This window comes from Galeopterus variegatus, unplaced genomic scaffold, assembly GCF_000696425.1.
Source record: "Galeopterus variegatus unplaced genomic scaffold, G_variegatus-3.0.2 Scaffold267, whole genome shotgun sequence".
NCBI lineage: Eukaryota > Metazoa > Chordata > Mammalia > Dermoptera > Cynocephalidae > Galeopterus > Galeopterus variegatus.
This window is the reverse complement of record NW_007726378.1, coordinates 593,514-609,144: the sequence shown is the minus strand read 5'-3', so window position 1 is coordinate 609,144 and position 15,631 is coordinate 593,514. Positions and strand designations below refer to the sequence as shown.

The 15,631-nt window shown below is 50.4% G+C and overlaps 1 protein-coding gene across 1 annotated transcript in view; it reads left to right on the top strand.

Annotated features, from left to right (window-relative positions):
• The first annotated feature begins 4,022 nt into the window (after positions 1 to 4,022).
• LOC103585716 (kinesin-like protein KIF19) overlaps positions 4,023 to 15,631 on the top strand; it is a 38,248-nt gene continuing 26,639 nt past the window's right edge. Inside the window, exons 1-7 of the mRNA XM_008566755.1 lie at positions 4,023 to 4,166; positions 4,220 to 4,300; positions 7,647 to 7,757; positions 10,181 to 10,268; positions 11,251 to 11,387; positions 11,627 to 11,752; positions 12,888 to 13,082. Coding sequence (XP_008564977.1) covers positions 4,023 to 4,166; positions 4,220 to 4,300; positions 7,647 to 7,757; positions 10,181 to 10,268; positions 11,251 to 11,387; positions 11,627 to 11,752; positions 12,888 to 13,082 — 882 coding nt within the window. The remainder of the gene's footprint in view (positions 4,167 to 4,219; positions 4,301 to 7,646; positions 7,758 to 10,180; positions 10,269 to 11,250; positions 11,388 to 11,626; positions 11,753 to 12,887; positions 13,083 to 15,631) is intronic.

Sequence of the window (15,631 nt, the reverse complement as noted above, 5' to 3'; positions counted from 1 at the left end):
TTTTTTAATCACTACCACCAGTGTTTGCTATCAGACTCTTTCCTGCAGTGCTGCTGGCAGGCCCCTTTGTACTCTTGCTGTCACTGGCATTTCTGAGGTGTCCATCCAGAGCTGAGCCATGTTTCCCTTTAAGGACTGTCACTGTCCCGAGTGTGAGCCAGTATCGGGTGTGTGCTGGAGACCAGCAGGGAAGCAGCACAGCGCTTGCGTACCAGCGTGCTCAGAAGGCACAGCAGCACCTCATACCCCCGCCATTCAGGTTGTGGCAGGTTCTCTCAACAGGTTGAACACGGAAATAAAAGCAAACCTGTACGAAAAAGCTGTCTTTCTCTTCTCTTTGAATGTGAATAGTGGCCTTGAATTTGGTGCCCCTACTCCCTCCCCAGTGGTAAGGGTCTGCTTGCGAAGCCAGTCCTCCACCATGCCCTCACGTGCATTCTGTGCACACTTGGCTCAGAGGGGGACAGGGAGACCAGCCTCCTGCTCTGCTGTATTCCCAGCTGTCAGTCTAAATACAGTTTCTAACGTTTTTTTGTTTTCTGTGGAACAATGTCATTTCACATACTGAGAATGCTTTAGACTTTTCCTTGGAGTTAGACCAGTAGGAAAATTTGTATTGAGAGTTGTCAGCGTAGCCACTATTATGTGGTCCCTTTGAGTATTTAACTTTTATTTTTCCTCTTGAGAAGGAAGTGAACAAATCCATGTAATTTCAGTCCATTATTATTTGCAGTGTCTTGCTATACCCATCAGTGCCTTGTGAAATTGCAGTTTCTCCCACCTCTTTTTATCTCATGGAACCTGAAGCTGACTTTAAAAGCAGTGAAGCACAGAACTGGCACACTCAGAATTCACAGCCAAGGGGCATTTACAAACCTGAAACAGTGTTTTGAGATTGGAGGATAAAGTGTAATTTTAGGGCAGAGGACAAAGGCAAAATGCCTGCCCTTGAGAAGCTAGGTCAGCTACTGCTGGGAGTAATTGTTGATCTTTGCAATTCCATGTCGACCCTCCCTGGAGTTTTGTGGCTGCCTGCCACAGGATCGGCCAGGAGAAGGCCTCCGGGTTGACTGAGCTTCCCCAGGTATAAGGAAGGCACTTCGTGCTTTTCCTTTCTCATGAGCCTTAAATTTCTCTTATCCATCCGTGGTTTCTCTAAAATTATATAATTTGTTGCAGTCCTACCATTCAGCTCATCCTGTGCCCCTTTAGTGTACATTTTTATGGTAATTGTTTGCTCTCATGTTGTTGAAACTAGTATACCAAGACACAGTTTTTCTAATTTTATGGCAGTAAAAAGGAAAAGGCACATAGTTCTATCACATTAACAGATTTTTTAACAGCTTTCAAAAAATTAACTTTTCACTGTTTTAAACATACTAATTGTAATTGTTTTACATAATTTGTAAATAAAAGCATTTCTGAAACACTTGTGCTTGCTTTAACTCTCTTCTGCTGGAGAAGTGGATTTCCCAGGGCCAGCCTTTTCTAGAGGAAGTTCCCAAGTACTGGTGTCGCCAGTGGTCACAGGCTCAGGGGGCGCTGAGGTGGGCCTGGGGCCCTCGGTTCTGGCCTTGTCTTGGTCTGGTCCCCAGATGACTGCTGGAGCCTGTACATGAGGGCTCTCCAAGTTTCTTGTGGGTCAGAGGTTGGAGCCTTGTTCTCCTTTTATTGAAGAGGGGCATAGATGTTAGAGGGTTGTTCTCCCCCTCATTCACATGGTAAGGGTTTCCTGGGGCTCAGCATTGACCTGGACACTGAGGAAGAGAAGGTGAATGTGGCCAAACACATGCTCAACACAGTTAAACTGCTGAGTGGTTGGCTTAAGAAAAAGTTCTGGTGGCTGGCTGGTGAGCTCAGCTGAGCACAGCCTAAGGTTGAGGGTTTGGTTCCCTGTACTGGCCAGCCACCAAAAAACAATAATAAAGCAAAGGTGGAAGAAAAAGTTGCAATCGGGACCAGTCTTGGACAGCAGACATAACCTCCGGCACAGTCTCTGCCCTGATGTGAATGGGCCTCTGCAGTCCTTTTAGCTCTGTAGGTAAATTTATTAAGCTGGACTTTTCATATTTGTACTTCATGGATCCAGTCTTTGTATGAGTTCTATCAAAATGCAGGAGCAATTTCTGGTTTTTGACACCAACCCTGGCTCTTAGCAGGGATGGTGCTGTCATCTTGCACTCTGGCTAGCTGCAGGTGCAGTCTGCCTTGGTTGTGTGAGTTCACAGTGCAGTGACTTCCCCAGGGACTACAGTGGAAAAGTTGAGCACAGCTTTTAAGCAGTAAATATGCCTGATCACTGTCAGAATCAGGCCTTGGGTGCAGTGCAGACTGAGTGTGGGAAAAGGAATTGGAAGTCATATCTTAACATCAGAAATGAAGGTCGTTTCAAGGTTGTTTTAGAAAGTCATCTTTGGAAAAAGCATTTGCAGCTGAGATTATTTCATTAAGCTTTAGTTAGCTGTTGGTGTTTGTCCCCTATGGTGGAAAAGCTCAAAAGGCACAAAGACCTCTGTGTGAGGGGGCCCCTGAGGTGGTTTTCAGGCCATTCCTGTGGCAGCCCCCTGTCCTGGGCTCAAGGTGGGAGAGGGGGAATCCCACCCTGCAAAGAACAGTTGTAACCCTTGTCTGCCATCCTGGATGGGTCTCAGGCAGGCTCACCTGTAGATCAGATGAGGCATGTTGAAGCCCTGGGGTTGCCATGGCATTATGTGAGTGCAGGGACAGAGAGGCTGCACAGGTGCGTGGCACTGTCTTTATGTTCAGATGCCATCAGGAGGGCTGCCCTGCTGCCAGGGGCCCACCCAAACCATGTGAGCTGTCCTGTCCGAGGAGAGCAGAGAGTGTTAGGGGCGAGGCCAGCTTTGTAAACTGTGGTGCTAGTCCCAGTCCCCTGGGACCCAGCTGATGTCACCTGGGCAGGGCAGGGCTGAGCGCAGACAGGTCTGCCTCCACCAGAACAGTAGGGAAAGCATCCCCCCGCTGGCCGCATGCCCTCCCACCAGGCCACCGGCCCCTCCCCAGCCCGGGGTAGCCCTGCCTTGAGAGAGATGGAGCCCAAGAACCAGCAGTTCATGGTGAGCGACCCCTGCAAGTCCCCTGCTGGTCTCAGCTGCGCATGCCAAGTGAGGCTGCCTCCTCCTGTCCTCACCTCCCCTGACCCTCCTCCCCAGCACCTCCTGGGCTTGGGTCAGGTCTCTGGTAATCAGCCCAGGTCCCAGAGCCCAGGGCCCTGCTTCTGCTGTCTACTCTCCCTTCTGGGCCTAGCTAACCCCCTCTACACCACCCCCTTTTCACCCCGAGCCTCTAGACATCCATTTCACCCCTGCCCTCAGGAGCTCAGGGCCTGGACTGAGACCCCCAGATGGGGTGGGTGGGCACTGTGCTCCTCAGCCCCTACCCTGGGCCTGACCCAGGACCCCCTGTTGGGCAACTTGAAACAGCCCATCTGACAGTTGAGTGAGCCAAGGCCAGGGACTTGCTTCAGACCTGTAGGCTGGTTATAGAGAAACCCAGTCATGATTGCCTCTCAGGGAGAACCATAGCTACTGTTTCTACCAGAGGAACTTTCCCCATTTTACAGAGGAGGAAACAGGTCCAGAGGGGGCCACAGCTCATATGGAGCTCATATGTGTCAAGGTGGATTTGAGGCCTAGGGTCAGTCTTATCCCAGAGGCTTCTGGTGGGCCTCCCTTAGAAAAGGAGACGGGGCAGGCAAAGCCCATGGCTCTCCACTTGGGAAACAGTGCTCATCAGGGCTTTCAGTGCTTGTGAAAGTGCTCACTGGCATGAAGGGCCGGGCTTGGTTTGCATCCCTTCTGGTTGAGGGTAAAACAGGCAAGGTAGTAAGTTCCCTCAGCAGCTGTGTGACCTTGGCCAAGTTACTTCACCTCTCTGTGTCTCGGTCTCCCCATTTGTCCAGCGAGGGTTACGGTAACCATGTTCTCCTCTCCAAGGGTTATTGCAAGGCGTGAACAACCTCCTGTAAGTATTAAGAAGAGGTTAGAACAGAGCTTGAGGGGATGCTTCGGCTTAGCTGTTGCCTTCACTTCTTCACTAAGAGCCTGAAGATCACAGGAGGAGGAAGGAAGAACAAGAAGGAGGGAGAGGAGGGCAAGAGGGAGAGTTATAGGCTGGAGGTCTTGGTGTTCGAGGAAGAAGAGGGAGTAATCTCTAAGGGGCCCCTCAAAACACAGCTGCTCAAGTGTCCTGCCCACAGGTGGCGCTTCGAATCCGCCCGCTCAATGATGCAGAACTGGAGGACGGAGGCACCATCATCGCTCACAAAGTGGGGGAACAGGTAAGGCTGGGGAACACAGAGGACATGTGCAAGGTGGTCACAAAGCTCACCCTACTGTGCACGCTTTATATTACTCTTCCATCCATCACTCAACAAATGTTAACGTGGAGTGCTTACAATGGCCAGGTTCCAGTTCAGGGGCCCACCCCCTCCAAGCTAACTTTTTGGGGTGGGGGGCAGACAATTAACAAATAAATGTATAATGTCAGGGGGCGTCCAGTGCCACGAAGAAAAAGGAAGTGTCAAGGGGATCAGGCAAAGCCTCTCTGATGACCTTGAGGAGATGGAGGTGTCAGGCTGAGGGGAGAGCTGGCACCCCAGAGCAGGAGTGGGCTCAGGCTGGTCCGTGTGAGAGGGGAGGGCAGTTCTAACAGGTCTGGGGCTACATCTGTGTTGTTGAAAAGGGCCCCTTGTGATTCTGTGGGGGTAGGGAACTGGCACCTGCCACATTGCCCAGGATTTCTGCTTCTTAGAAACAGGCTCAGAGGCTGAGCTATCGACACAGTTTAGAAATGTTTGTGCCCTTGGTTGTAACTTATGAGAATAAGTGCCAAATTTGGGGCAAAACAAAATTTTGTCAAGTGGATCAGATTTTCCCATTCACCATTAGAAAGGCAGCTTCTGTGAGAAATGAAACGCGGCTCGTGGAGTATGTTTGCATCAAGGCAAAAGGCCCCAGATGCTGGTCAACAGCTGCCCACCCCAGTGGGGCACCCAGTCCTGAGCAGCAAGTCAGGAGGTTGGGGGAGTGACGCCTGCAGGAAGGTGAAATGAATGTCTCCGGTATGTGAGCACCTCTGGGGGAGTGGACAGTTGTCAAAGAGGGGGTGAATTAGTGTTGAATTCAGAAAAAAATCTAAGCAAATAAAAGGAGACAGTTGTTAAACTGAGGGGAAACAAAAAGTTTTTCAGGAAAGGAGAGTTTATGTCGACTTAATATGCAAACATGAATGTTGATCTAACTAAATTCACGATATAACTGCACTGGGAGGTGGGGCCGAGGGAGCTAAATTCTCATGGTGCACAGAGGCGAGTCAGGAACTGACAAGGAGCTGATGAAGTCAGTTGCAGAAGACTGATTAAGGCGCCATGTTACTCAGACCAAAAAACCCAGAGAATCAGCTATAAGAGTTGGGGCAAGGAGGGGTGGGCAGGGATTGTGGCTTCCTACGGGCTTTGTGGAAGTCTTGCTTTGCTCTGTACCAAAGACACAGCTCACTTTTTAAAAAAATTTGGGTGAAATTTGCATAATGTAAAATTCACCAAAGTGAACAAACAATTCAGTGGCATTTAGTCCATCCGCAATGTTGTGCAACCACCACCTCTATCTGCAAAACATTTTAATCACCCCTAAAGGAGACGCCTCACCCGTTTGCAGTCACTCCCCATCTCCCCTTCTCCAACCCCTGCAACCACCAGTCTGCTTTCCGTTTATAGATTCTGGACATATCATATGAATGGAATCATACAATATGCAGCCTTTTGCGTGTGGCTTTTTTCACCTGGCATGTTTTTGAAGTTCATCCATGTTGTAGTATATTCACATTTTCTTTTAACTTTTTATTTTGAAGTAAGTTCAGACTAATGGTAAGGTGACAAGAATCTTACAAAGAGCTCCAGTATTCCCTGCATCCAGATTTCCCAAATGTTAACTTTTTACCACATTTGCTTCTCCTCTCTCCCCATGTGTACAAACTCCTTTTTTCTGGACCATTTGGAGTAAGTTGGGGCACAATGCCCCTCCACACCCAAACATTTCAGTGTGTGTTTCTTAAAAACAAGAACATTCTCGTATATGACCTCAGTACCGTGATCGAAATCAGGAAGTTCATGTTGATTTCATGTTATCTAATCTACAGATGCATTCAAATTTTGCTGATTTTTCTCAATAATGTTCTATATAACAAAAGGAAAACATTTTTCTGGTCCAAGACCCAATGTGGTTGTTGTATTTTGAACACCCAGGGCTTAGCCCTGTGCATGATCTCATTTACTCCTCACCTTAGCGGTGGGTTCTATCACCTCCATTTTACAGATGAGAAAACTGAGGCCCAGAGAGTTGGGGTAGCTTGCCCATGGCCTCCTAGCTAGTGAGTGGTGGAGCCAGGATGGGACACTAGGCTTCAGGGCTCCAGAGCTTGCTTTCTTAAACACTAGCATCCCACCCAACCCTCCCTGTGCTGGGCTGGGAGCCCCTTGGCTGGGGACATATCCGATTACTCCTGTGGTACAGCCATGGCTCACAGCAGGCACACGCAGTCAGGGTGTGGGAGAAGGGAGCTGCCCACCGTGTCATCCTATCCTTTGATCATCTCCTTCCTTGGAAGGAGAAGAAAAGCATAAAGGAAAAGAAAGTTAGCTTATGTTATGGAAAAAGTGCTGGCCAGAAGCCAGGAGCAGCCCAGGGACCTGGTCCAGCCCCGTCACTAACTCCCCAAGAACCTCTGGCAGGCCCTGGTCTCCTGGGATCTCAGTTTCCAAAGAAGAGAACTGAGGGAGGGTCGGGTGGGGTGGCCAGATGGCGAGGCTCTTGATCCTGTCCAGTTGTGACCCGCTAAGACTCTGTGGTTCCTCTCAGGTGCCTCAGCTCCTAGATCCCCCATCAGCCAGGGAACCAGAGTAACCACCAGAGTAACTTGGTTTCTAATTGCCCCTGTCCCCACCCCCTCAATTCCCTGGGAAAGGATCCTCTGAACCTCTCTGTCCCCAGAGACTCTAATGTACTTTGCTTCATAATTATGTATTTATATGAGATCAGAGATGGCCCTGGGGCAGCCTAGGCTTTCAGAGAAACAAAGAGCAGGTTGCAGAGCTTGGCTGGGTCCTTTTGTTCTCCCCTTTCCTGTGGGTGGCTTATCCCCCTGAGCAAGACCCAGGTGAGGTCAAGGCATGGAAAGACTCAGGATCTCATGGAAAGAGCACTGCAGCACAGTGGCCAGTGCAGTACCCTACAGTTTACAGAGCCCCTTCCCATCCCTGGTCCCATTAATCCATCAAAGGGCTTGTCACTGTGGGGCACTGGGACCAGGTGGGTTGTGTTCTGCTGGGGATGTGGTCACCGAGCTGGTAGCACCCAGGCATGGCTGCTGGATGGGAGTGCTGGGCTGCTGGACTGAGTGGTGAGTGTGTAGGAGCTGGGCTGCAGAGCCCCGCAGGCCTCAGAATACAAGTGGAGAGGGTGCCAGGGATTGGGGTGAGTGCACAGAGGCCTGCAGCCCTTCTTGGACCTGGACCAAGGCCTTGGATGTGGTCAAGGGCAGGAGCCAGGCCTGGCATCTTCCTGAGGTGCAGATCCTAGCTGGTTCTGACTGGCCCCTCCCCCACCCCTCCCTCTCACTGCTCCAAGACGGTGGTGCTCGTGGACCCTGGTGAGGACCCTGAGGACACGCTGCGCACACACCGGCCCCGCAAACGAACCTTCATCTTTGACACTGTTTTCGACCAGCACGCATCCCAGGTGCCCACCCACCCCTCCTACTCCCTTGGTCCCCTGTTAGGCTGGATCCCTCCCTGGGAGGACTTGGTGGCCAAACCCTCTTGGCCCTGTCTTTTCACATGGGAAGGAAAGGGATCCAGGCAGAGGCTTTATCGTACCCATTTCACAGGGGAAGGGACTGAGGCTCCCACAGGTCACACAGTGAGGTCAAGATCTGGGCATTTGGACACAGTGTTTGGTCACACTCCCTCCTAGTCCTTCACGTCACCACCCCCTGCTAAGGGCAAAATGCTGACCAATGTATAACCTGACCTTACCTGGGAGTGGGACCTTGTTACCCCATGTCACAGAGGGGAGCCAGGACTCAGGGAGGAGTGATAGAGTGAAGGACACTCACTCCTGAGCTGGGCAGGTGGGACTTGAACCCAGGCCTCTCGCAGAGGGAATATCACATCCACAGGGTGGTGGAGACTGGGGGCTGTTTGGCCAGTGAAGGATGCAGGTTTCCATGCTCACACTAGCCCCTGCACCCAAGTGATTTCCCTTCCCACATTGAAGTGACAGATCGGGGATTCCCCTTGCATGCTGCATCAAACCTTCAATTTCTAAGAAGCCCCAGGCCCAGGTGTGCAAAGTTCTCTCCCAGTTATCTGTTGCTGTAGAACAAATCACTCCAAAGCTGGGTGGCCTAAAACTACCATTTATTGTCATCTTCATTGGTCCTGTGGATTGACCAGGATCTGCTGGGCGCACTCTCACATGGCTGCAGTCAGACATGCAGGGCGTTAGGCAGACAGGGGTATAGTCATCCGAAAGCTCTACTGGGACAAGTGTCCATTATGTCACTCACGTGGCTCTAAGTGGATTCTGTCATTGGCTTGGGGTTCTGCCGTGCTGCCAACTGGAGCACCTGTGTGTATCTTCATGTGGCTTGGGCTTCCTCACAGCATGGTGGCCTCAGAGCTACAAGAGGGCCCAGCAGAAGCTGCCAGATCTCTTAAAGGTCTGGCCCACAACTGGCATGGCCTCGCTTACTGGTCAAGCCAGTCATTAAGTCTGGCTCGATTCAAGGGGTGGGAAATTAAACTCAACATCTCAGTGGAGAAGTGGCAAAGAATTTGTGGCTAGCTAGCCTTAACCTACCACACTTTCTTTTCCTTCATTACACCCTAGTCCCCTCTTATCTGCCCACTGGACCCCAGCAGCTAAATTAACACGGACAGCATCTCAGGAAGGATGCTGAGCACACTAAAAGAGCCTGCTCAGAACACATCAGCCATGTGTTGCCATTAGGAATCTCCCCCTTGATTCAGGACACAGTCATGATTAGAAAGCAGAATGGATGTCCTCAGCAATGGCAGCTCCAACTACTATCTGGGCAGCCAGGCTTCTTTTACTCTCAAGGTCTTCGTAGAATTGAAAGTAGAAGGGATTTTATCATTAACATTCATTGAGCAGCTACTATATGCCAAGAGCTTTGCTCAAGGGCTTTACATACATCATTTTACAACACTTATAGCAACCCTATAAAATACACAGTAATAGTATCCTCATTTTACAGATGAGGAAACTGAGGCTTAAGGAGGTCAACAACCTGCCTGAGGTCACGCAGCTAGAGAGTTGCTGAACCAGGATTCAGTCCCAGACTATATAAGTCCAAAGCCAGAGGAAAGCAGTTTCAGCTTTGGAGTCTGTCCAACCTGGGCCTGGAGGCTGCCTCTACCTTCTGCAAGTTGGGTAACCAGTCAGGGCTGTGGGGACAGTTAGATGAGGTGAAGAGCAGGGTAGGTGCTCAAGAAATGCACAGGAAGTGGTGACCACTGTTTCTGTCAAGTCCAGCCAAACCTACACACCCTTATACACCAGCCCTGGAGGGGTCCTTTCTTGAATACCCCTTTGGATGGGGAGCTCATTACCCCCACACACCTATTGCTAAGTATTGATACCTTATGTCAACTTCTGCCTGCTTGAAATTTTTACTCCCTGGCCCCAGTTTTGTCCCATTAAGAGGGGTCATGATGCTCTTCACAGACTTCCAAATGCCATGGCTGTCTTCCAGTCCCTTGCATCTTTTCGATTTCTCTCAATTTTTGCAGAAGCCCTGAAACAGACTTACATGTGTTTAGTCCCTAACTCATGGTGGGAGCTCTCACATATGTTCTCAGTTAATCCTCCTTTGAAACCACCAAGTTAGATCAGCATCGTCTCCCACCATGATGCTCGTCACAGCTGAGACAGCGTGCCCAAGTTGCACAGCTACAGGACTGGGATTGGAACCCAGGCACATGTAATGCCCAAGCTCTTTCTAGACTTTCCTCTCCTGATATATGTCCCAGTATATGTCCAGAGAGATAGAACATTTACAGACACCATACACCTATTCCTTCCAAACAGCTCTGACTCTGGTTGGGCTGTCATTTGACTGTCCTTCTGTTTCTCCTCAGGAAGATGTGTACTGTGCCACCATCCAGCATCTAGTGGAAGGCATCATTTCTGGATACAATGCAACAGTGTTTGCCTATGGCCCCTCAGGTACTGTCAAGGGCAGTGTCTCTTGGAGTGAATGGGGTTGGTGGCAGCAGAGCTCTTCTAAACAGCACGAAGCACCTACTACATGCTGAGCTCTCTGCATCCATCTGCTCCTTCCATCCTTTCAGCAGCCCTGAAAGGCAGGTAGAGTGAGATGAGAAAACTGAGCCTCGGAGATAAAGTGACTTCCCCAAGGTCATGCAGTTGTTGGGAGTGATTCTGGAATTCAGCCCAAGCCTACACTTTGCTACCCAAGAGAACCCACGGATTTCTTGTCTGCAATTACAAGTTGGGCTTGACAAGTGTTTGCAAAGCTAAGCTACCTCTCTCACCCCTGAAAACTAGAATCACAGAGGGTCAGAGCCAGATGGGCTCAGCCTTAACCCTATCTCTGTGCAGATAGGGAGCTGTGCAGATGGGGAAATGGAGACCCTGAGAAGTGCCTTGCCCAAAGCCACAGCTCATTTATCTCTCATTTATTCATTCAACAAATGTTAACAAGCACCTACTATGTACCAGGCTTTAGTGAATAAAATAGCAATCTGGTCCTTGCCTATGTGGGGCAAACAGGTAAGGAGGAAGTCAAGCATCCCCTGCAGAAAGGCACCTTCTAAAAAGTGTAATGTGTTAATTCCCTTGTTATAAGAACACAAATATCCAGAAAGAGAGTTTGGAAAAAAGGACAGAATCTCTCATAGTTTTTCCACTCTAGTACTATCTACACTTCTGCTTATTATCTTTCCAGTATTCCTCCCTGCATTCAGGTTTTCTTCCACAGAGTAGTCATCAGATTGTTCACACAGTTGGTTGGTTTGTTCCCAAAATGGAAAATGAACATGTTAGAGTGTCCACATTCCATTTGCACAATAAAGGCAGCTGGTGCGAACAGATGCCACGCGGGTTTACCTGTTTCTTAATGGCCAGTGCATCTGGGCAAAGTATCTCAGCTCAACTCAGGAGTCCCCCGCCCCCTACCCTCTCACAGGCACAGGGAAGACCCACACCATGCTAGGCAAGGATGCGGAGCCTGGTGTCTACCTGCAGACCCTCACGGACCTCTTCCAGGTCATTGAACAGACCCGTGACAACATGGACTACAGCGTGTCCATGTCTTACTTTGAGGTGAGCCTGCCCACCTGCCTCAGTTGCTTTGGCTTCAAAATGGGCGTGGTCACACCAGACCAAATGTAACTGTGCCTGGGAAGTCCTCAGCACTGTGTGTTACCCCAAAATGCTGTTTGGCCTCGTGGAAAGCCCCAGCCTTCAGGGTCGAGATTTCTCTGCAGTCTCAAAGCCCCAGTGGTATGTAAGTCCTTGTACTTCTTTCACACTGTGTAGCCAACCTTTCTGTTGCACCTCAGATTTATAATGAAGTGATCCGGGATCTCTTGAATCCATCCTCGGAGTTTCTGGAACTAAGGGAAGATTCTAGGGGCAGCATCCAGATTGCAGGCATCATGGAGGTCTCCACCTCAAATGCCCAAGAGGTAAGGGTCACAGGGACTCATGGTGGAAACATGGCTCAGCTACGGCAGCCACATACACCAGAGCTCACAAAGTCCTTCTCACTTAAGCTCACTGAGCAGAGACCAGCACACAGCTCCAAAGTTGTTTCCAAGCATCTGGACTTGATGTAAGGGAATGGCAAACATCTGCACCATGTCTCTCCCTCCTAGCCAGCACTCAGGGCAGACATCACCAATCGATCACACACTGTTCCCTTTCTCCAGTCACAGGTTCAGATCGTTTTCAACACAGCTCTCCAGGCAGATGCAATCCAATCAGAGTCGGCTCAGGTCTGAAATCTGGCCATCCCTGATCCTAATAATTGTTTCCTTAATGAGGGCAAATTGTAAACATTTCTACAGCCCTCTGTCTTTTCTGTCTACCTCCAATGTCTCTCTATGGCAGCCCACATTCCACAGTGCCCCCAGGCTGGGCTTCCTGAGACAGATATGGCTGGGCCTCCTACCTTCTGGCAAAACCTTCAGTGGTTTCTTATTTCCTCCGGAACCAGTACAGATCTCTCAACTTCAGCCCTTATTGACCATGTGCTCCAGACAGGCTGGCCCAGGCACCAGAATCCACCTGCCCTTACCATTGTTTCTTCTGAGCTTGGGGTGAAGGGCAGCCTTCTTGTGTATTGTGTAATAACAATGACTGTATCGGTCTTCTCTCCATACATACTCTGCAGTCCTAGCATGAGTATGGCACACGGTAGGCGCTCAGAAGAGGCTTGTCATCTTGATTTTGCTGTTTGCATGGCAAATGGGTTTCAGCCCACCTGCCAACTCCAGCGAATTGATATAACTGCCTAGAGTTCTATAGTAAAAAGGGTTCTGGGACCACTCTCGGCTCTGGGGAGAAGAGGTGGGTTCTCCATTGGTGATGTCTGCCATGGGTGGAGGAAGGAGAGGGGACAGTACAAGTGTCAGGAATCTGCCATTCCTGCTCAATTACTTGACTCAATCACTTCATACCACAAACCAGAAATGGCTTCCACCTGATGAGGTTCTGCCATGAGCATCCCATCCCCTCTTCTCTTGCCGAGGTGTTTCTGGAGGGTGCATGTGACCATTCCAGCAGCCCTCGACCACCTGTCTGCTTGCACTCTGTCCTCAGATCATGCAGCTCCTCACCAAGGGCAACCGGCAGCGCACACAGGAGCCCACGGCCACCAACAAGACGTCGTCCCGCTCCCACGCTGTGCTGCAGGTCACCGTGCATCAGCAGAGCCGCAGCACAGACCTGGTGGAGGAAGTGCGCGTTGGGAGGCTCTTCATGGTGGACCTGGCAGGCTCTGAGCGGGCGTCCCAGGTTCTGGTCCCTCTGGCATTCCCACCACCCCTTTTCAAACTTCACTATAATTACTCACTGTGTGTCTGTCACCCCACAGATCTGTGGACAGGACCTTGTCTGCCCTGGTCCAACCCTGTCTTCAGCACCTAGAACAGCGCCTGGCCTAGAAGAGGGGCTCACTAAATGTTTGTCGAGTGAATGAATTCTCAACAAGAGTTGCGTGAGGGAGCCATTGAGCCAGTGTTTATGAAGGGCTCCCTGCATTGCAGGGCTCTTCCTGGGCTCTAGAGACACAAAGGTGAACGACACCCAGACTCGCCCTCGGGGCACTCAGAGCCTCCCGGGGAGACGGGCATGTGAGCAGATAATTGCAGCACAGGGAGGCATGTCCTTTGGGATTCAGGTTCTGCACAGAGGCTGTGGGAGCACAGAGGAGGGTGGGGTGGTGGTTGTGGTTTCTCAGGGCTGAGTCTGAGAGGGTCATTAGGAGTTTAGTGGGTATTGCTTCTTGGTCTTTTGGTTAAGGTCAAGTGTAGGAGTTTGGTGGAGCACAAGGAAGAGCATTTCAGGTGGAGGGAACAGCGTGTGCAGAGTGTGGGTGTTGGGAGGGTGGTACACAGTTCACTATTGCATGACATGGTTGCAGCCCCGCTCACAGTCGCTGCTGAGGAAACCAGCCCCGGTGCTCCTCCCCCAAACTCTTGGCTCATTTTTCCTTCACTGTACCTGTCACTGGGAATAGGCACTGTGCTCTCTGCCTGTTACCCCAGTGGCCTGAGCACTCCCTGAGGGCAGGAACCCAGCCCAGGACCAGGGACAGAGAAGGAGCTTGATGGAGGTGGTGGCAGAATAACAATCATACTATCAACAAGTGATATTTTCCACATCCCTCTAAGGAACCAGGCACTAGTCATTCATAGTCCAGGTAACCATCCCTGAGAAAGATCAAGGTGGGCAGCGTCATGCCTGTTTTACAGTGTGGAGGCTGTGACTTGGGGGGTGATGTGGCTTGCTGTGCCCAAAGTATCACACGGTGGAGCCGAACTCTGAACCTGGGGAAATCTGACCCCAGACCGTGCCTTCCACTGCTGTGATATTTGCTCTCCAGTGTGCTCTGTATCTTTGGGGTTTGAGTGATCATTGAGTAGCTTCACTTGTTTACCCCCTCGCTGCTCTGTGCCTGGCCCTGCCCTTGGTGCTTGGGATGCTGACAGAAGCAGGGCCTGGTCACCTGGCTCAGCATCAGACTGTCCTAAAATATAGTGCATTAATAGAAAACTTGAGGTACAGTGAGGCTAACAGATCAGGGATCGACTGCCATTGAGAAGATAGTTTGTTACTCACAGCCATGCAGGGCCACACGGGATGCACCAGGGTTGGTCAGAAGGCAGGAGGATCAAGGGGAAAATGTGGCCGAGAGCCTTTATTCTGGTTTCTGCAGGAAGGAGCAGGTGAGGCAGGGTAAGTAACTAGGCTTAAGAAGGGAGAGTTGAATAATTTTAGTGAACTTTGGGGCTTGGGGTTGTCCCTAGGTATCTGGTTCCCGTCACTAGGGTGATTAGAGCAAGTCAATGGTGGCCAGAGTGTGAGAGCCCCTTAGAGGAGGTGGTGGGGTGTGGCATCTGATTGGTTGGTTTGTAGATGAAATGTGTGCTCATAGGTGAGCCATTTACTATCTCTAGGAATTGGCTAACCCCAGGAGAGAGAGTCCCTCCAGGGTCAGCAAGGACCCAAATGTCAGTGCACTAGATACAGAAAATAAAAGACATGGTGTTAGTATACAGACAGATGAGGGTGCAGACAGTTTCATGGAGATGCAGCCCAGTGTGACATAGGAAACAGCACTGGGCCCTGAGCAGGAGCTAGGACATGGCTGTCCAGCCAGCTGGTCTTGGCCATGTCTTCAGGAGGGCTTGGCTCAGGGAGAGGGTACCAGTGGGGGATCCAGGCCTTGGTCCTTGCTCTCTTTCTGCTCCAACTTGCTGTGTGCCTTTGAGCAGGCCACTGCCCCTCTCTGGGCCTTGGTGTTTTAGCTGCAATACTCAGAACTAGGTGGGCTGTCTCTAAGGTCTGCTTGGCTCTCACAGACTGTCATTTCTACATAGAAAATCACTTGCAAAAGAGTTTGTTCTGGGGCACAAGGTCTCTGAAAAAGCCTCCTCCCTAGCCCTGCAGTACAGACACATGACACATGAGCAGCCTGGCCTGGGCCACGCCAGCAGCTTATGTCCTGCCCAGCACTGGACACCGCTTAATAAAAGACACAGCTAATGTTTACTGTTTGCTCAGGTGGCCCAGCTCTCTGCTGGCCTTTAACACACTTTATCCCGTGAAATCCTCACCATAACTCTCTGAAGTTGGGATTATTACCCCTTTGGGCAAGTAAGGAAACTGAGAGACTGGGAGATTTGTCCAAGATAAGCAGTTTATTTTTTATTTTTTAATTCATGCTTTCTCTCTTTTTAAAATTTTTTCTTATTTTTTAAATTTAATTTCTCAATATACATTGTAGTTGATTTTCATGCCCCTTTACCTGTCCCCCTGCCCCCCCCCCCCCCCCCCCCTCT